We start from the raw sequence: 22,048 nt of genomic DNA on the forward strand, positions 1-22,048 counted from the left end.
AACAGAATTCCTAATGTTACACTTGTGTTATGTTCATACTTGAAATACTATGCACAGTTTTAGTTGCTGCATCTCAACATAGTTGAATTGAGAAAAATCTTAGAGAAAGGAAACTCAAATGACCAAAGAAATGGAGTAAATTCTGAATGAGAATAAACTAAACATAATTGGAGTTTTTGGTTAACAAAGATGAAGGCCTAGGGCAAATATGCAAAATTATAAAGGGTGTGGGAAGGGTAAGCATAGGACTATCTATTGTCCCATGTTAACAGCTGTGTCTGTAGTTGCCTTTGAGAATGAGGTAATCCAGTTTAACTCACCTAGGAAGATTAAAAAAAAAATCAAGGTACGAGGTTTTGACTCTTGTTAAAACTAATGTAAGCAAGTGTCCTGACAGACTTCAGAACAGAAACTTTTAAAAATTTGGTTGAAAATAGAATGGAGACAAAGACAGGGACCCCAGTAAAGATAGGGACCCCAATAATGATCTGGAAACCCTGGTAGAAGAGTTCAAGAACCAAGAATTTTTGTTCAACAATATATGAAATTCTAGGAAGTACTGGTGGGGTTTTGTCCAAAAGGGCAGACCTGTAGACAGAAAGGCCTGAGCTTCACTCTTAACTTTTACCACTTCCTTCTACTCACTTTCCATTCCTGTTTCCTAAATGTACCGTGGACACCTTCTGCCTTTATATCTTTGCTTACATTCTTCCCAATGCCTGTAATACCCTGCCTTTTCCCTTGTATCTCACAAAGCACATTGTTTTATAATTCCCTAGTTCATTTATCATGTAATGTTGTACAATAATTACTTGTAAGCTCCTTAAAGTCAGGGACCATGGGTTATCTAAACTTCGTATCTTTCTAAGTGTGTATCACATTGCTTTGAACATATAAGGTACTTAATATTTATTGAATGAATGAGTTAGTGAATCTATCAGATTCCAGAAAGCAGAGACCATATCTTGATTCTTTTTTTATCTCCCCCAGTACCTAGTATAGTATTTTTCACTTATTTAAATGCTTAAAAAGCTGTGATTTCATCTGTTGGGGTACTTTCTCCATGAAATACCCCTGCTATGCCTTAGTAGTCATTTTCATGAGTTCCTAGGGCCAGAAAAATCCTGAGGACTTAGTAGCCAGTCTTTTTGGGTTAAACCTTCAAGAACTTAGCTAGATTGGATCCTTGGATCAGACACACCATCCATAATCATTTCTAGCTTGGTAAGACCTTCTGAGGTTTTTATTTGCACATCCTTTGTCAACTCCAGGGGCACCTCCACATCAGGATGCAGCATTGAATGGTAATTTACACATAGCAGACACTAACAAATGGTTATTGAGTTAAAGTGTTCACCAAATCCTACAGTAGAGAAGAGGGTTGGAAACTGAAGGAATAAAGGTGGGGCAGGAAAAAGCAGTGCAGCCCAGTTATCCTCCCAATTACTCTAACAAAAATCTAAAAGAATGCCAGACTAAGCTGTGAAATCTAAGGAGTGGGTTAATCCAAAAGGTGGTTCATTTTTCCAGGCTACCTCAGCCTAGGGAGATGGATAGAAGTCAGGAGGCACCAGAGATGGGTCTGGCCAGGAGCGAGCTATGTGGAACCTTCCAACCCAGGGGCTGTACTGGGTCATGAGGCTGTGTACTACAGTCAAGGGCAATTGTTGATACAGCAGAGACTGGCCCAGGCAGCTCTGTAAGAAGTAGGAACAGGAATCTACTGGCAGCTCTGTCACTTTGACCCTAGAACTAAGTCATAGACCCATTGTGGGCTGAGGAGGGGAACTATGTCTAGGGATGGCAAAAACGGCTGAGGACTGGGGCAAGAGCAGTAGCAAGCCCAGGCTCAGTACCAAGAGAAGAGCAGAGGCAGCTGGATCACTTAGCCCAGGAGTAGTCTTGGATTCAACCCATATTCTGGTCTGAGGCCTACAGCAAATTAGCTGAGGCAGGAGACTAAGACCAAGGAGTGAGCTGGCATTTCTGCAAGCATGCAGAGCCTTTTAGCTAGCTGACAGTTTACCAAAAGTCCCATCAGGTAAGCCTATGATAGTATCACCCAGACCCAAACTGAGGTCAAGAGCTTGCAAGGCTCAGACCAGGAGGGCAATGATTAGAGTTCACCCTGTATCAGACCACTTTGGGTGCACTAAAATTTTGTTAGATCTTAGACTGAGCCACCCCCGAGATGTTTGAAGAATTCCCCATCAAATACGGAATGGCTGAACAAATGGCATATAAATGTAAGGGAATGCTGTTGTATCATAAGAAATGATGAAAGGATCAGTTTCAAAAAAAATAAAAATCTGGGAAGACTTGTATGAACTGATGCAAAGTGAAGTCAGCAGAACCAGGAGAATAACTTATGTCATCACAATGACACTGGAAAAAAACCCAAACCAAATAATTTCAAAAGACTTAAGAATTCTTTATCAATGCAACGATCAACCATGATATAAGAGGACTAGTGCTGTGGCATGCTGCCCACTTCCTGACAGATACGTGATAGACTCTAGAGGCAAAATGAGAAAAATACTTTTCTAGGTACAAAATGTGACAAATACTTTTTAGACCCAGACAATATGGGGATCTGTCTATAGTTGTTATAAGAGTTTCTCTTTCTTTTATTTGTCATTGGGCAAGTGGGAGTTGGGAGGGAAAGAAAACAGATTTTTCTTAGTTGAAAAAATAAAACTTAATTAAAAAGGAAAACAAATCAAAGGAAATTCTGTCATCTGCAGAAATGTAAACTTATGGCAACTAAGAGAATATAAATGGGAAAATATAATAACAATAGCTAGTATTTATGTTGGGCTTTAAGATGTATAAAGCATTGTCATATATTATCTAATCTGATCTTCACAACCATAGAAGTTTGATACTTCAGATATTATTGTCTATATTTAACAAATAACTGGCTTGTACAAGGTCATACATCTCTGAAGTGGTAGAATTTGAATATAGTTCTTCACAAATCTAATATTCTTTCCACTATACCATACTGAAGGAATAGGTAAATTCATAAGAATGGTTAAACAAACGTGTGGACTTATAAGTAAAGTTGTGGATGTTCAATACGCTAGATCTAGGCAACTATTATACTATCTCCCAAAATATCTTTTGGAGAGCTGGTTGTTAAACATTTAGTAGCACAGCACTGCAGAAGCCTTTATAGCTCCTCTTCCCATCATGATGATTATAGCTAGTCTTTACATAAAGCTTTAAGATTTATAAAGTGCTTTATAAATATATTATTATTATCAGTTCTGTTAGAGGCAGTTAAGTGGAGCAGTAGATAGTGTGCTGGGCCTAGAATCAGGAAGACCTGAGTTCAAATACAGCCTCAGACACTTACTAGGTGTGTGACCCTAGGCTAGTCACTTAACTTTGTTTGCCTCAGTTGTCTCATCTGTAAAATGAGGATAATAATAGCACCTACCTTCCAGGGTTGTTGTGAGGACAAATGAGAGGATAATTGTAAAGCAGTTAGCATGATACATACATATATACACATAGTGTATGCTATATAAATGTTAGCTGTTATTATCCTGTTTGGTCCCCCCCAGAACTCTGTTTTATTCTCACTCCATTCTAATTCATTTCACTCTCTTTTAATCTCACCCACTTTTCTCATTTTGTTTCTTTCCTTCTTTCTAGCTGATAGGAGATACTATCTGGGAAAATTGTTGATTGGGGCTTTCCATCATAACCCTGTCTCCTTCAGTTTCCTATTTTAAAAGTATCATGGTTCTACAAACAAGTAAAGCAGTAAAGATCGCTGGTACTCTGCCACAGGAAAGGAACTGCATTAAAAACGTTTCCTTTGACTGTGAGGACTGAAAAACTTGGTACCAACCCATAACTGCGGTCCAAAGAAGGTCTAACAGTCAAAGATTGTTATTTCTTTTATGGTACTTACCCAAATCTCTTGGTGAGAGCAGTCAAAGGGGCTCTCATCATCCTAGATTAATATCAACAGCAGACATATATACAGCTGATGTTCTTTTTTTGCTATTAAACAGATTTAAAGTCAGCTATGAAAATAATCTCAAGGGCACACAGGATATTATACTCACAGCTCTCCAGCTGTAACTTGCACGTCTGTGTGTCCATGGGATATTTAGATAGGTCCATGTTACATGCAACAGTAGTAGTGATTCTGGGGGAAAGAAAGAGCCCAAGCTTCAGAAAGCATTTCCTAAGAGGATGCCTTATAAAGAATGTTTTCTCTTCTAGTAGTGAGGCCCTGAGGACTTTTTGCTTGCTTCTTGAAGTGAACATGCGGTTTGGACCCTGCATTGAAAGCACCACTAGGGCTTGGGGTGACAAACGACATTTCAATGCCTCTGCTTGAAGCTTAGATACTGTTAAAGGAGTGTCAAGAGAAACAGGTCCCAATAGGGGGAAATTGCAGTGTTTCTAATTTAGAAGCAAAACATTTACTAATATCTTCCATTTGTATAATGGTTTAAAGATTTTCAAGGCATTTCTCCATCAGCTGTGGTAGTAAGGAAAATTACTATTACCTCTATTTGACAGATGAGGAAACTGAGACTCAGAGAAGTTAGTTCAGGTGTTTTTCAGTCATGCCTTACTCCACGTGACCCCATTTGGGGTTTCTTGGCAGAGACACTGGAGTGGTTTGTCATTTCCTTCTAGCCCAGGGTGATACAGCTAGTAAGTTTCTGAGGCCAAATTTGAACTCAGGAAGACGAGTCTTCCTGACTCCAGATCTAGCTGTATATCCACTGTGCCACCTAGTTGCCCCCAGAGAGGTTAAGGGAATTGTTTAAGGTCACAGAGCTGATTAGTGGCAGAATTAGGACAATAGCCCAAATTAACTAAGTCCCAAACCATGCTCCTTCCACTGGACCATGTTGCCTCACTAAAAGTGACTCCAAAGTGAGTTAACCATCTTGGGTTGTAAGGCCCAAGGCTTACAACTATTACTGTTTATATCATTTAACATGCTTAAGTTTCTATATAGGCATGGAACTCAGTGGAATGTTACAAATTTTTACCTCCTCCCTTTTTTTCCCTATTTCTACTGGAAAGAAGGAAATGGAGAGTATAGAAATCCAGCTGTTTCTTGGTTCTCTGCAACACATTATCCTGGTACTTCCTATGAAATTCCAGCTTTAATGTCTCCTTTCTAGAACTTGAACTCAGTGGCAAGAAGGGTCTGTTTTCTGTCTTACTTTTCCATAGTATCGAGACTGAGAGTCAGTATACCTTGGTTCTGGTCCTGCCTTCACTATTAAAAAAAATCGTAATTTCTCTGAGCCTCAGTTTCCTCATCTGTAAAATGTCTCTGATCTCTTCCAGCGCTAGTAGTTTTAAACTGTAGATAACACTGGCCTTAGGTCAATGGATATTTGATTAAATGTCTATCCAAAGGTGCCTTTGGAAAGGACAAATAGCCATCATACAAAAGAAGATGACTGGATTCCTCCCCTAGGCTCACAGAAACCTGTATATTTTGGTGAACTGAAGTTACATGGGAGGGAGGGCTCAACTGCTGTAGGGAATAAGGACATGAACAGAGATTGGCAAGGAAAGTGACTGTCTCCTTAGAGAAAAATAGGGTCCTGTAAGACTGATTCATCTTTAAATTTGCTGGGAAAATAGCTAAGCCTGCTCTGGCCCTTGATCCATTGATTATTACCTGCTTGTTTGTACCTACAGACAGATTTACCTGAGAGCATACAAGACAGTACCATTGGAGAATAATCGAATCAGTCGGTTCCCCACAGTGACGTCATGTAGAAAAGACTTTTTAGATTCCACAATATAGGTGTCGGGTACCCAGAGAAACTCGACAAGGCGAGCATCCAGAGTAAAGCTCTTGTTGCCTTCAAACACCAGCCGCTGATCGGTCCATCGCTGCCTCAGGTAGATGGTCGCAGTGTAGTCCTAAGGAGACAGTTTTTTAAGGGTGAGGGTAGGTAGATCATTGTCTGGGGTGAGATTTGGAAGGGTGGGAGGAGAGGGTAGAGGAATTTTTGGAGGAGTGCATAGGATAGGGAATGGAAGGGTGGGGGAGAAGATAAGGTAACAGGGATAGGGTAAAAAGAAAGGCTGAGAAAGAAATTAGTGAGTAAGCATAAGATGGAGGGAAATTCACAAATAGTAATTATAACTTTGAATGTGAATGAGGTGTTTATAGTAGCTCTCTTTGTGGTGGCAAAGAACTGGAATTATAGGGATCCACATCAATTGGGGAATGGCTATACAAGTTGTGGTGTATGGTTGTGATAGAATCTACTGTGCTACAAGAAATGATGAGCTTAATGATCTCAGACAGGCATGGAAAGACTTGCACAAAATGGTGAAGAGTGAAGTGAGTAGAACCAAGAGAACATTGTATACAGTAACAGCAATATTGTTTTAAGAATGACTTTGAGCAAATAAGTTATTTTGTCTATTATAAATACCCAAATTAAAAATACAGGACATATGAAGAAGAAGAAAAAGAAAGGAACCTGGCTAGAAAACTTAGAGAAAAATCTCAACTTCTTACACATCGCCCTAAAGTTAAGATCAAGGGAAAGAACAAGAGAGACATTTATCAATACAGTTTGTTCAAGAGCCCTGGCTGTGGCAGCCAGTATCAACAAGAGGACAAACTGAATTTATTTGTTTGAGGTAGTAACTTGAAGAGGTAAGCAAAGGCCTTTTTCTTCATAATACTCAATTAAGCCTTTCAACTTGTCCTTTGAATAAAACTTTTATTTCTCTAGTCTAGCTCCAATGTCTTTTTAAATACAAACACCAAGTTACTAAGTTTGCACATAGGTTGGATGCTTGAGATGCTCGTAGTTAGTCCATGATGCACCCTGGGCCCTCTCCATGATACTAACTCACATTTAAATAGCACATTAAGGTTTACAAGGTGCTTTCCTCACTACAACCCTGTGATGTAGGTAGTGCCAGGTAGTGCCACTAGTACCGCTATTTTCCAGATAAGAAAAAGGAATCTCAGAGAGGTTACCTGAATTGCCCAAGGTCAATATTTGAACTCCATTTTCCTGATTCTAAGTCCATCACTTTTTCTATTATACCAAATGAACTTATTTCATCTAGTTTTTTTTAGCTATTTATCCTCAATTACAGAACTATTGAAAGATATTTATTGTAAATCTTTACCTAATTTCCCCTACTCTCCGGGGTTACACGATGTCAAGTATTCCCCAATGTATTTTCCCCTCACCCCCAACTTTCTCTCTCTTAAAATACTAAGTTTTTATGTTTTGGGTCTTTGAAGCTTTACTTTCTTTTCCCTACTATTCTCAAAATCTGCTTTGTAATGTATCTTTGACTATCTTGGGTCCCTTGACAAAGCCCTGGCTTAAACTGAGTTTAGGTCTTGATGTTTAAATCCTTTTGTGTTACTGGAGACCATATCCCTATGAGCCATGAAAAAAAGTCAATCTGTTGTGGCGTAGGGGAGAAAGAAAGACACTCACCATGTTACTTTCTGAAATGCTAGAAATACTGGCAATGTCGAGTGTTAATGCTATTTGAACAGGCTCCCCTGTGAAGAAGAAAGAGATAGAAGAGGATGACATGAGGACAAAAGTATGAGGTTGTTTTTTTTGTTGTTGTTTTGTTTTTGTCAATACGTGAGCATCTGCTACTTAAAGACCAAGGGATAATGGTTGACTACACCTGTGATTTCACTGGTAGAGGTAAACTGCTCATTGTCAGCTTTGCAACTGAAGGCCCAAGAGAGCTGCCTAGAGCACTGAGTATTTGTACTTAGGGAACCCAAGGTCACACAAATGAGGACTTCTCCAAGGTGGGGCTTGAATTCAGGTCTTCCTCACTTGGAGGCCTGCTTTCTGTGATGAGGTATTTGTAAAACTCTTGCCAAAAAAGACCTGCACAGAAGAGCATCTACATGTAGTAGAGGGCCAGATCAACAGTCTCCAAAGTGGGATCCTTGGAATAATAATAATAATAATAGCTAACATATTGCACCTACTATGTGCCAGACACTGTGCTGAGTGCTTCACAAATCTCATTTGATCCTCACAACAACCCTGGGTTATTATCTCCATTTTGCAGGTGAGGAAACTGAGGCAAACAGAGGTTAAGTCACTTGTCTGAGGTCACACAGCTAGTAAGCGTCTGAGGCTGGATTTGAACTCAGGTCTTTCTGATTCCAGGCCTGGCATTCTTATCCACTGCACAAACCAGCTCTCTCAAAGCACCAGCTATGTACTAGGCACTGTGTTAAGTACTGGGGATACAAAAATAGGCAAAAGACAGTTTCTGCCATATTCTATCTACTTTGATACCTAGCTGCCCCCAATAAACCCTGAAGGACCTTGGCTTGACCCCTAAGGGTATATGTGATCAACCAAGGAGAGAATGGGAAATGGGCTACATTCCACCACAACCAATCATGGGCTCATCTCCAAGACAACTCTAACACCCCCTTAAATACTCTCTTACCCCATCTCTTCCCACCACTGGCCCTCTGAGGCTACACACAAATTGAGCCTCCTCAGAGTGGTTATAGTCAGGGGTTTATTGTTTTGTTCATTGTCTAGGCTTAACAAAGTGATGGAGAAAATGTTAAAAAAGAAGAGTAGACTTAAAAATTGTGCGCAATTCCCCCTTCCGACCCCCCAAGAGCTGGTTGTTAAACATTTACCAGCACACCCCTAGATTTAACCTACCCCAACCCAGATAGTAAACAGAAAATTCCCTGCAAATCCACACACCCTGTTGCCCCCACACTCCACCTTCCCATTACCGTGGTGCTGTAGCAGGAACCCCTCAGTTGAGGGCTTTGCACTCAGGAACAGTGGTCAATGAGTAAGCCCCTACTCTTGTCTTGGGTTTTTGGTTGAAAAAGGTGATCAGTCGAGGGTGAACAGACATGTATGAGTTGTGAATGCACTATCTTTCTCTTTAAACACATCCTTCTTCTAAACTTTCCTATTTCAGTTGAGAGCACCACCATTATTCTAGTCATGCAGATTAGGAGCTATGGTGTTATCTTTAATTGCTCATTTTCCATCACAGATCTAGTCAGTTGCTAAATCTTGTAGTTTCTACCTCAATAACCTCTGTCACTCACACAACTTCAGTCGCTTATCACCTACCTCTCTTTTGGACTATTGTTAAAGCCTCCTAATCGGGCTCTGCCTCAAGTCTCTCACCTCTCCTAAATTTTATCTCCCACATTAAATGCCTGTAAGCCTACTTGAGGGCAGGGCCTGTTTCTGACATACCTACAGAAGTAATTTTCTTAAAGGGCCATCCTAACCATGTCACTCTCTTACTCAGTAAACTCCAGAGGCCACTTATTGACTCTAGGGATGACTATTCTTTATCTTTATTTAATCTTTTTAATAATTTCTATCTTCTGTTTCAGTTTTATAACATTATTGGTATAGTAGTAATTATTGGTACAGTAGTAAATATTTAATTTATAAATAAGTAAATATATAGATATTTGATTTTTTAAAATGAGAAATACATGATTTTTTTTTTTTTGGTGAGGCAGTTGGGGTTAAATGACTTGCCTAGGGTCACACAGCTTGTAAGTGTCATGTGTCTGAAGCCAGATTTAAACTCAGGTCCTCCTGAGCTCTATCTATTGTACCACCTAACTGCCCCAAAATACATGATTTTAAAAAGACTGAAGACTACTACTTTAGCGATTCAGCTGAAATTTGTACCATCATGGCTTTTCTAATACAATAAAGGTTATTATCATTTTTAGATCACAGAATGTGAGAGCTAGAACTGAAATTGACATAATTCAATGGAAAGAGCACAGGATTTGGTGTCAAAGTATCTGAGTAGTAAATTCTGTATTAGAAATAGAATTTCTCTATTTTCTTTCAACCTCAGTGACCATGGACAAGTGAATTCACCTCTCTGGGCCTCAGTTTTCTTGTCCATAAAATGAGTCATTTCTGGCTTTCATCCTAAGACCTCTTCATTTTTTAGACAAAGGAACTGAGGTCCAGAGGAGTGACATGTTTTGCCTGAGGATGTCACTCAACTAGTTGGAAGGGCTGGGTTGAATCTCCATTTCCTTACTGTCTTCCTCTGGGAGAGAAAGACAAGGATCTGAAATTCTAAGTGGTGACCCTTACCTGAAGTGCTAGAAGGTGAGAGGCAATCTTTTGAAGTAGAAGGAAGGGCAGGCCTTCGGATCAAGAACCCCCCGCTTCAAGTCTTGCCCCTCACATAAACTAGCTATGTGACTGTAGGCAGGTCACTCAACTTCTCAGTCTCCCAGGCAATCTCTGATTTATTTCAGAGGAGAGAATTTCCACACTGGGAGTTCACCACACAAAAGAAATCACAGGTCTGCACACTTCCCTTGCCACCTTCCGAGATGTTCAGGGTACTGAATTGAGTATAATAGCATGTAAAGACAAAGAAGGTCTCATTCTACTGGTTTAATTTTTGTATTTGTTTCATTATGAGAGTTTTCAGTTTGTTGGCAATGATAAATTAATATCAATTAGGAAAGGAAAATATGGACACTATTCTATTGCCCATTGTGATACTCTTCTTTGGGGACTAGAGGATAATGTTTGTTGAAGTCAATAATGATGATAATAATAACAATAACAATAATAATATACCATATATCTTCTTAAGGTTGGCAAGGCACTTTGCATACAAATTCCTCTCTCACTTTACCCTTATGACACTTGGCAAATACAATAAGTATCATTATTCCCATTTCACAGATGAGGGGGCTGTAGTTCTGAGAAATTAAGTAACTTGTCCATGGTCACACAGATTGTAAAGTTGGGTTCAATCTTAAGTCTTTCCTGAGTACAAGTCTGGTGCTTTTATCATTGTACCAAGGGCAGGAGATTGTCACTAGATATGCTCTAAGCTGTGTTTGTCAGTGCTTTTCCTCAAGATCCTTCAGATCCTAATTCTGCCACTACTTAGCAATAGGATATGGGGCTTTAAGACCCCTTCTCTTCTTTGGATCTCAGATCCATAAAATGAGATGGTTCAACATAGTCCAATGGAAAGAGCAATGGCCTTGGAGGGAGAAGACTAGGTTCATATTTCACTTCTGCCACTTAGTACCTGTGTGACTTTGTACAAGTCCTCTCATCCATATGGGCTTCAATTTTCTCATTTCTAAAATGAGGGAGTTGGATGAGGTGACTTCTAAGGTCCCTTGAACCTCTAAATCTATGACTAGATGACTATGATTAACATGAGAGAACTGAATGAGATTAATGACTTTTTTGCCATTAAGTGAAGCCTACAGACCCCTTCTCATATGTTTTTGCTTTAAATTTATAATGAAAGAAAATGCTAAAATACAGTGAATGAAAATACTAGTGAAAAATAGAGATGCAATTGTTTTTCCCCATTAGAGTTCATGTATCCTCCAAAATCTATTCATGGAACCCAGAGTGAGAACCCTTGGATTAGATAATTTTTAAGTCCTTTGAAAAAGAAAAAAAAAATATATATATACATACATATATGTATGCATGTGTGTATGTGTGTATACCATTGAAAGTCTGCTCCCTAGATAATGGCTGAACCTTGGGGCCCAAGTATTCTGACTTTTTTCTGATATATTTTCCAATGGAAACCACTACCTCCCTTATTCATCTTGGAGTTAGTCAACTTGGATCCTAAGGTCTGAGATCCAACATTAACTGTTATTGATATTTAATGCATTTACAATGCCAAAATGGGGATTGGAAAGAATAGAGGGTATTTTAGACATTTTGTTCAACTTAAATAAAAATGTAGATTGACAGAAAATGCAACGCTGAATAAAGGGCTATGGAAAGACTTGGTGAAGTATAGCCTCAATTTTAAGAACTCTACAGACCAGCTAGGGGGGATGAATATCCCAGCTTTGGAGATAAATGCATCACTACAGCTCAGGACACCGCCCCCCAACCTGTGAAGCAGGTTTCTAGAGGACAGTCTAGGGGAGAACTTCTTAAACTTATTCCACTAGGGACTGAGGGCATGCACAGTACAAGGTGTACATGCTTTGTGTTCAGAACCAAGGCCTCGGTGAAGCACGATGCAACATGGGCAAGTGCTTCTAGAAACACCTCAGATTCATTACACATTTGATTTTGAATGAATTTTTGGTAACTGCATGTTCAGAAATTTTCTACTGTTGTTGAATTTTTCGAGACCTCATATGGGGTCATGACCCACAGGTTAAGAAGTACTGGACTAGGAGAAGCTGACTCTTCTCGTGTCTTGGCAGTTTTTGGAAAGAAAACAAAATAGATTCCAGGGTAACGAATCCTAATGAATACTATTTACTCATTGTAAAGGAACTGATGGTTCCTCCCCTAGTAGACAGATAATCACCAATGGCCACAGCAGTGTGTTAAATTAGGGGACTGTGAGAGAGAAGGAAGGGAATCTTTATTTGGCAACAACCCTTTGAACAATTTGGTAAGTGCCAAACAAGCAAAGCAGTCTGATTAATCTAATAAAAGCAGTAATAGCTAGCATTTATATAGTGCTTTAAAGTTTGCAAATGTTACATATGTTAACTCATTTGACCCTCACCAAAAACCCTTTGAGGTAGGTGCTGTTATGATGTTACAGATGAGGAAAATGAGGCAGACTTGCCCAGGATCACACAGCTAGTATCTGAGGCAAGAGTTCAGAGTTTAGATTTTTCTGATTCTAGGTCCTATCTTTTATTCACTGTGCCACCTGGTTGCCAGTGTCTAAGAAAACTGAACAATAAATTTTTATATAGAACACTTGGAAATAAACCTTCAGTGGGGTGAAGCACTCCTTCCCCCCTGAAAATGCAGAGCATGTGTAGTAAATACCCTGGGGAGCTCCAGACTCTCCGTGTCTTGGAGTTTGTTTCTAAACAGCTGATGGTTTCTTTTGTTCTTTCTGCCCCCTTCAGTAATAAAATTAAACTGTGCCACCAGAGGGCAGCTTCCACCTAGGAAATTTTGACCAAAGCAGTCATGGCAGGAGATGTTCACTCAGCATTTGCCAGCTTCAGCTTACACACTATTTGTGATATCTAGGGGATATACCTGAGTGGGATTGCTAAGTGGGTGTGTACCAGTAAGGGCTGAACTTTCTCCTCTGGGTTATATTGTAGGTTACTATATAAAGGCAGTATATAAAACAATGGTACAGTTAGAAGATCTGATATTAAAAAAAAAATCCTGGACCATGGAAAAGTCATGAAACTTCCATGATCCTAAATGTCCTCTTTTATAAAACAGGAATGACAATGTCTGTCCTGCCTACTTTATAAGATTATTGTAAGAACCAAATATGATATTATATTTGAAAATGCTTTGAAAACTCTAAATCAATGTATTCTGACAGAATATGGAGCATTTCCTAATCTCATAGATGCATGAAGAAGTAAATTTATATGTCCAAGGTCATATGAAAAATTAATTGATGGTGTTCTCATTTTCATCCTTTTCCATTCTTCTCCTACCTGTTTTTTTTAAAGTGAAATTAAAAAGAAAGCCTACATTTTCTCCCCTCTGTGTGCTGCACCTGTAATTTTTTAAAATTGGTAACTGTTGGGGCAGCTAGGTGGTACAGTGGATAGAGCACAGGGCCTGGAGTCAGGAGGACCTGAGTTCAAATCTGGCCTCAGACCAGGCACTTGATGCTTACTAGCTATGTGACCCTGGGCAAGTTACTTAACCCCAATTGCCTCACCCCCCCCCCAAAAATTGATAACTATTGAAAAATATGATAACCTACCACCAAAATTGGGCCTGAGAAACTTGTTATATCCTGCAGTGAGATTCTGAAAGCCAGGCAATGAGAGTTTGTCATTCATGTTGGTCTCGATGTTAGATTGATTCCCCTGGATGTATATTCTGGAATAGAAAGCAAGCTTTGTTACTTGTGTGTGTGTGTTTTGGGGGTTGGGGGAGAGTGAAGGAGGGAAGGGGAAAGAGAGAGAGAGAGAGCAAGAGAGCAATAACTTCCAAATGTCCTTTAATGCTAAGTGACAATCAACCAATCTCATCCTATTTCACTGTGAATATGTGCCATAGATAAGAGTACTTAAAAGGACTCATCCACTTCTGACCTTAAAAGAAACTTGGTTCTTGGGAAATTTGCTTGAGAGCAAATCCAATGAACTATATTGCACTCACAAATCTGGTGCTTAGTGGAAATGAATGCTTTGTTTGGCCTCTGTTTGTTTGATGAAACAGAGAGAGCTGCGGAGTGCTAGTGCCTTGCCCCACCATTTAAAATTCATAGGCATACACCATTTTTGACCAAGGTGGTTTTGTGGTAGTTTGGTTTACCTTGGAATGAAGATACAGAGACACACAAAGATCCAGTGATAAGAACTGTAATACATGTTGGGAACCTTGTCTTACAGTAAGGCAGAAATGTGAATCACCTGTGAAGTAAAAAAAGACATCATAAAGGGAATGAAAATTTGAGGGGGACATACACATTTCTCTTTTCCCAGTGATCTGGAGGAAGGATAATTTCTTGAAGACAGCAATCACCCACACACTCAGCTTGAGGGATTTTTGCTTCAGGCAAGGGATGGACAATAGGAGCCATAATGTCCTTCTAATTCTGTGACTTTATATAAGAGCATCCTCTGTCCCAAGAACCATGTTCAATGAAAGTTTCTTAGGAATTGTGCTCTTTTTAAAGGATTACATTAAAAATCCACCCTAAACAAAGCCTGAGACTTTATCACTCCAATATGATTTCCCTATTAATCCCTGTCTGCCAAATCCCTTCTGTGTTGAGTGAGATATGAGATCCCAGGTGATCCAGAACAACTTTTGCAATACACTTTAGTGATTTTGCTAGAAGAGAAATCATATTATGACATTCAGCCTGGCTTGGATCCAGACCTCATCCATGCCCACTGTCTGACATTATGTCAAAAGTTTTGCTCCTGCTAGGTAGAGACAATGAGTAACTATATGGGGCTTCAGTTGTGGTCTGATCCCATATGTAGGGATGGCCAAGTGCCAACCTAAATGTCTGAGGACACTTCATTGTTCTTTTTTCAGACCTATCAGCTCTCAGCTGGTGCAGACACCCAGCTAGAGTCTGTGTGCCTGCATGCACATGAGGACTGTCAGGTAAATGAGGCCCTGGGGGCCTTGACTTCATGAGCTTAGGAATGGATGTCAGAAACTGTTATAAGAAAGCAAATCACATAGATGATGCTGAGATTACTTATCATGTTTCTGACAGTGGAATGGAGATTCTCAAGTCTGGATTTCTAGGGCCCCAGTGTCCTGGAAACTCCACGGTGAGGGTGGGTGGTCTGAGTGTCAGACTTTTAGTTTCTCTTGGCATGGAGTCTCTGTGGAGCAGATAAGCTTTCCAAGGCCATAATGAAGATCCAATAATTCTGAGCCCTATCATCCTGATTCCTAAAGTAAATGCCAGAATTCTACTTTTGCTCTTTTTGCTCCCATCAATCACGAATACCAGGAATATAGTCATCTTTCTTTGCCCATCTTTTAATTATGTAGATAACAAATTCCTCTCCTCCCTCCCCCCAAATGTTCTCATCAAAATCTTCTTTTCTCACCATCCTAAATCTCCTGTAGTAGTTTCCCTGCCCTTGGTGACTTCCTGTTGCATGTTCCCTCCTTATCTATTTGTCCTCAGGTCTCTTTCATTTCACATCACTTAGCCTCTGGTTACCTTTCTCTCCCACCTTCATTACCTTTTCCATCAGGCCCCCATCAGATGGAGATAGGTGACTCAGTGGAGAGAGCCCTGGGTCTGGAATCAGGAAGACCTGAGTTCAAATCCAACCTCAGATATTTACTACCTGTGTGACTCTAGACAAGTCATGTAACCTCTATATGTCTCAGTTTCCTCAGCTGTAAAATGAGGATTATAAGATCACCTACTTTGCAGGGTTAATATAAGGATCAAAGGAAATCTTTGTAAAGAGCTTAGCACAGTGCCTGGCACATAATTAGGTATTTAATAAATGCTTTTTTTCCTTCCTTCCTGACATCTCTCACAAACCTGAAATAACTTCCACTTCCAATTTACAAAATCACTCCCCTAATACTAAATTTCAAGACTTTCCTCAAATATATCCCCTATGGGAAGGCTGAGTCAGAGAACTCTAATAGGGCATGGTCACTTTATTCTTCCTTTACTTGCCTACCTCTACCCTCTTTTCCCAGAGTCCTTAAAGATTACATGTTACTAGAGCTAGAAGGGACCTTACAATTCATATAGTTTAATCCCTTCATTTTACAGATGAGGAAAATGGGCCCATAAAGGTGAGCTGACTTTCTTAAGACCAAGGAGAAAGGCAATGGCAAAGCTGATACCTTAACCCAGGTGTCCTGAGTCCAGTCCATCTCCTATCCCATCATCTGCCTCCTGACTTAACAGTCTTCCCCTCCACTTGTGTAAATCACTGAGATCATGAGTGACAGAAGGGAGAGAGGGATCTGGGTGGCCTCATGGTAAAAGGGTATCTGCCCCAACTCCCTGAACACTTAGAAAAGGATGAATGGATCATAAGATCATAAATTTAGAGTTGGAGGGGTCCAAAGAAGCCATGAAGTCCAATATTCTCATTTTATAGATAAGGAAACTAGTCTCAAAGAGATTAAGTGACTTGCCCTGGGTCACACAGCTAGTAAGTGTCAATTATCATCAAGAAGTAGGGCCAGCTGGCGGCCGCTAGGTGGCGCAGTGGGTGGAGCACCGGCCCTGAAGTCAGGAGGACCTGAGTTCAGAGCTGATGCTCTACTTCCGGTGTGGTCCATCCATCTATCCTCTTAGGTTCTGGGTCGGATGTTCGTACTTGAAGTGCTCTAGCTCCTGACCCCTCAGAAAGCAGGGAAGTGAGCTAGAAAGATTGGGGATCAGGAGCTCTGGGCGATCTAGTTCAAGCACTGTGTGACCGTAGGCAAGCTACTTCACTTCTCTGTAAAATGAAGGTGGTGGTGGTGGGGCTTGATCTCTTCTAGATTTGACATTCTAGAGCCTCTTTCCCTGAACAGGGAGAATTGACAGTTGTGTCACTTACCAAAAAGCTGCAAGGAGCTCCCTTCAGGGCAGACCCACTGGCCTTTCAGGTGGCACACAAGAGCACTGCATGGACTTGCTGGGACCCCAGAACCCTCTCCATTTTCAAAGACTCTCCTCCTTGCTCTCAGATTTCCACTACACAGCTGTTCCCTACTGGAATGGACACCTGTGTAAAAGAACTGCTAAGTGGCTGTACTGTGCTGGGGTGCAGATGGACATAGGTTTGAGCCTCTGAAGGCTCCTCTCTTAAGAGAAGAGTGGGTGGAGTTATGAGAGGTTCCTTCTTGTCGAAGGCACCTGCTCATCTTGAGCTACACCAATGGGAATCCAGGGGAATGGCTTGTGGGCTGGAATTTTAAGCCATTTTTCACTTGAACTAACCAAGGAAAGAGACTAGGTACCAATAAACAGAGTAGTACCAGTAAGCATTGAACAGGGATCTGACTTACTATGCAGACCATTGCACAAAGGCTTTCTAGGGAGAAGGAGCAGAAGAGACTTGATTTAAAGTCCATAACAGTAACTATGGTGTAGTGGAAAAGAATACTAGATAAAAGTCAAGAAACTCAGATTCTAGTCCTGGTTGAGCCACTAGCCAAACCTTCTGTTGGAAACCCTATAACTAGTGGTATGATCTTGGGCAAATCTCTTGACTTCCTGGGACTTCACTTTCCTCATCTCTAAAATGAGGGAGTTGGACTCAATGATTCATACAACAACCTTTAAGCCACTTTAATTCACAAGTCAGCAAGGAACCTAAAATAAGCAAAAATTAATTGCTTGACCTAGGGGCCTTGTGTTCCCCAAATCAAGAGAATCCTAGAAGACTCAGATGAAGGAGGCTCAAGGAAAGACACTGGGTGAGAAAGGCCCAGAAACAAATCTAACCATTAAAGGCCTTTCTCTTTTAAAAAAAAATATATTTATTTCACTTTTAATTTATGGAATAAGGCGAGTAGTTCCGTAACATAGTATAATTAAAAAAAGATAATTGCACATGAAACTGCAAATCTATTATGTACAACTTGCTACTCTTTTTGAATATATAATAAAGTTATCATGCGAATTTCTTTTTCCCCCTTTTTTTCTTCCCTCCCTTCTCTCACCCTAGAGATGACTGCCATTAGACAAAAATATGTATGTATGTATGTGTACATATATATATATATATAAGCATTCTATATGTACTTCTTATCAGTACTTTCTCTGGATGCAAATAGCATCATCCTTCATGTGTCCTTTGTAGTTAATATGGGTATTTATAAAAGTGAAAATGACTTAGTTGCTCAAAGTTGTTCTTAAAACAATACTGCTGTTACTATATACAACGTTCTCTTGGTTTTGCTCATTTCGCCCTTCATTGTTTTGTTAAACTCTATCCATGTTTTTCTAAGATCATTGAGCTCATAATTTCTTACAGCACAATAGTATTCCATCACAATCATATATCACAATTTTTTCAGTCGTTCTTCAATTGATGGGCATACCTATAATTTCTTGTTCTTTGCCACCACAAAGAGAGTTGCTATAAATATTTTAGAACATACAGGTTCTTTTCCTTTTTCCCCTAATCATCTTTGGAAATAGACCTAGTAATGGTATTGTTAGGTCAAAGGGTATAGGTAGTTTAATAACTCTTCGAGCATAATTCTAGATAGAAAGTTCTCCCTATGCCTCCCACCAAGGACCTTTTCAAGTGATCTCCCAAGTTAAATGCTTCTTGCATCTTTCTGTGTAGAATCTCCAAAAGAGTATAAGGTTCTTTAGGGCAATGACTATTTGTAGTTTTGCATCCTTAGTATCTAGCACATAGTAGGCTATACTTCACAGGTAGTCTTGTCCAAACCACACGTGAATAGGAATTCTCTCTACAGCGTACCTCGTATCTGATCATCTGTTCTCTACCTGAATATCTCCAATGATGAGGAGCTCATTATTTGATGAGACAGCCCATTCCACTTTTGGACAATTCTAATTTTTAGGAAAAATTTCCTTCTATCCAGTTACAGTTGGACTCTCTGTGATTTACTCATAGGATCATAGGATTTGGAGCTAGAAGAGGTCTTAGAGATCATCTGGTCCAATCTCCTAATTTTACAGATCAGTAAATAACCTGAAAAGTTAAGTGACTTTTCAAGGTTACAGACATAATGAGCATCAGCATCAGGATTCAAATCCATGTCCTCTTGATCCAAAGTTTGTTTGTTTGTTTGCTATATCCTATTACTCCCTCTTCTGCTCTCTAGGGCTAAGCAAAACAAGTGGAATCCTTCTAAATATGCCAATCTTTCAAATACTTAAGGATGTACTTAATGTACTCTCAAATACTTATGTATTTAAAATACCTTGCTTTCTTCTTTCTTTGTCTACCGATGTCATCCTCAGCCCACCAGATGTGAGCAGAGGATTCCATGAGACTGGGACTATGTACAAAAAGCTACCCATTCATTTTCCCTCCACCCAAGAGAGAGAGACTGGGAGTGAGTGAAGGAGTCAAAAGGCTGGAAAAGCAGTTGAGACCATTTGACCCAGCAGGTTGCCTGACCTGTTTCCACACATTCTATATCAGCTTTACCTGCACAGACTCAGGAACCACAGTCTGTGCTATATTCCCAGGGTAGACAGAGTTGGCCTCTGGGTTCAGGTTGGGGGTGGGGGGTGAAGTAAAGGGAGGGTGGAGATTGAGGGGAGCAAAAGAAGGTGGAGTGAAACTCCTTTGGTTACAAGAAACCAAAGGCGTTCTGTCCACTGTGCCAGGAATAGGGACTGGCTTCCAACCAACTTCCTTAGCACTCCTCTGGCCTCTGGCCAACCTCAAAAACATTTTTTGTGCTGGTGGGCAATGGGTGTCTAAAAAGAACTGATTTATTTCTCACCCCCTCAGCCTCGGAGGCCTTACTTTGAACTAGAAACCTTTAAGACAGCTGGAACTGAAATGCCTTAGGGGAAAATTTCAGACTCCGAGTAAGACAGAGATGGTTTTCTCTATCTCTTATGGTTTCCAGAGATCTTTACCTGAGACAAAAGGTTTATGAAGACTATATAGCTCTGTTCTTCTAGGAGGGTGCCTTTGACCCTACAGAAAATCTGAAGAAAAGGCCCCTGAAGCTGATTTTCATTCTTATCCAGAGGGACCTGAGATGTTATTGGGAAAGGGGAAAGATTGTAGCATTAGCATGAATGTCTTTAGAATTTCAGTCCCCTTTCTTCACTGCCAGAGACAGATGTCCCATCTCCCAGTGGGAATTTTTCAGCTCTGATTCTACAACACCCTTTCTAATTCCCAAGGATCAACCTGAGGTCAGATTGCATTTCATGCCAATGTCTAATAAAACACTACTGCTGATTTACAGACAACCTTCAGGAGTTGGACCTGTGCCAATAGTATTTCTGACTTGAATTATTTATCTAATATGTCCTGTCTCCTCAGCTAAACTGTAGTTGTCATGAGGACATAAGTTGTGTCTTATACTTCTCTGACCCAGAGTACCCATTATAGGGCTTTGCACAAAGTAGGTACTCAGTAAATGACTATCAGTAAGTTGGGCAGCTGGGTGGCAAAGCAGATGGAGTACTAGAAATGGAGTCAGGAAGACCCTTCTTTCTGAGCTCAAATCTGGCTGTGTAACCCTGGACAAGTCGCTTAACCCTGTTTGCCTCAGTTTCCTCACCTGTAAAATGATCTGGAAAAGGAAATGGAAAACCACTCCAGTATCTTTGCCAAGAAAACTCCAGTGGGGTCAAGAAAGAGTTGGGGTCCAAGGGAATGAACAACAACAAAAGTTGATTGATTACAACTGTAGGACCTGAGGCACCTAGTGATTTACATATTGTCTCCTGTTAGAATGTAAGCTCCTTGAAGGCAGGGACTGTGGGTTTTTTTTTCTTTTCATTGTATCCCCAGCACTTAGCATAATGTTTGGTACATAATAAGTGCTTCCTAAATGCTTGTTGACATACTAAATGGCTTATCAGATGTCAGAGGGAAAGCTCATATAGTAGCCACAAGCTTTGCTATCACCACTCTGGTTTTGGTCAGATGCAAGGCTCTTTTCTGATTTCATTCAAATCCTGGGGATCAATAGACAAAGAGGGAGAGACCTCCATCTTCTAGTGTTTGCACAACAGTATCGACACTGTCCCAGCCTAGTTTCTTGAGAGATTGCTCTATAGTCTCTAGGACCTTGGGACTGAGGACATAGAGAGCTCTCATGCTCACACAGAGACATGAGGCCCACAATTTTGCTTTTTTTCCATCCATAACACCCATTCATACACTTCTCACCCAGAAGGTGCCCTTGAAAAGCAAAGGCCAGAGGCAGGGGATGCATACTGCCCTCTGTACCAAGACACCCACAATGGCAGGCTGTGTGAGGGAGCGGAGTTGAGGTGCAGGGTGGCAGCCACTGACCCCTTTTCCCCCTACCCCTACCCCTGGCCCAGCCTGAGGGAAAATATATTAGAAATGGCAAACCAGTGTCCCAGAATTTACAGGAAGGGCTGCCCGTCAGGACTGAACACAGTGCAGGGCTCACATTGGTCTTTTTGACAGCAGCTATATGTCTGGATATCAGGGTAGTAGCATTAGCAGCAAATGTTAACGATCTAAAATTAAAGGCAATTCACTCTCACTTTATCCCTTTCCCTTTGGTCTCTGTCTCTCTATATACACATATACACACAATCATATCATTATAATGTGTATTCTTAAAGGAAACAAAAGAAATAAAAGTGAGAGATATTGAAATGTGTAGCCACAGGAGGAGGTGAAATATGATTCCCTATAGATCTCTGAATAGGAGACATCCTACTTGGTCCTAACTGGAGGGAAAGTATGTATATGTGTGGGGGTGGACAAGAAAAGAAAGGTTTTCAGACCTTTTCATTGTATTGACCAGTTTTGCTCATTTTAGGGGGAGTAATTTTTTCTTCCTCCTTTTTCTTCTTTAAAAATTTTTTTAAAATAACATTAAAATGTTATTTGTTTTATGAGATGGTTCTCTGGGAGGAGGACAGAAGGGAA

The 22,048-nt window shown here is 40.3% G+C and overlaps 1 protein-coding gene across 2 annotated transcripts in view; it reads right to left on the reverse strand.

The window, feature by feature from the left end:
• Positions 1-22,048, reverse strand: part of GABRP (gamma-aminobutyric acid type A receptor pi subunit) — a 43,595-nt gene that overhangs the window by 8,802 nt on the left and 12,745 nt on the right. The window contains exons 1-6 of one of the 2 annotated variants that reach the window (XM_027841997.1): positions 17,024-17,106; positions 14,292-14,389; positions 13,735-13,853; positions 7,470-7,537; positions 5,699-5,916; positions 4,080-4,162 (exon numbers count right to left, since the gene is read on the reverse strand). In XM_027841997.1, coding sequence (XP_027697798.1) covers positions 4,080-4,162; positions 5,699-5,916; positions 7,470-7,537; positions 13,735-13,853; positions 14,292-14,347 — 544 coding nt within the window. In that variant the 5' untranslated portion in view covers positions 14,348-14,389; positions 17,024-17,106. Of the gene's footprint in view, positions 1-4,079; positions 4,163-5,698; positions 5,917-7,469; positions 7,538-13,734; positions 13,854-14,291; positions 14,390-17,023; positions 17,107-22,048 lie in introns of those variants that run through there. The other variant, XM_027841996.1, reaches the window with a different exon arrangement.

This window comes from Vombatus ursinus, unplaced genomic scaffold (assembly GCF_900497805.2).
Source record: "Vombatus ursinus unplaced genomic scaffold, bare-nosed wombat genome assembly UNPS02014863.1, whole genome shotgun sequence".
In the NCBI taxonomy this organism is placed as follows: Eukaryota; Metazoa; Chordata; class Mammalia; order Diprotodontia; family Vombatidae; genus Vombatus; species Vombatus ursinus.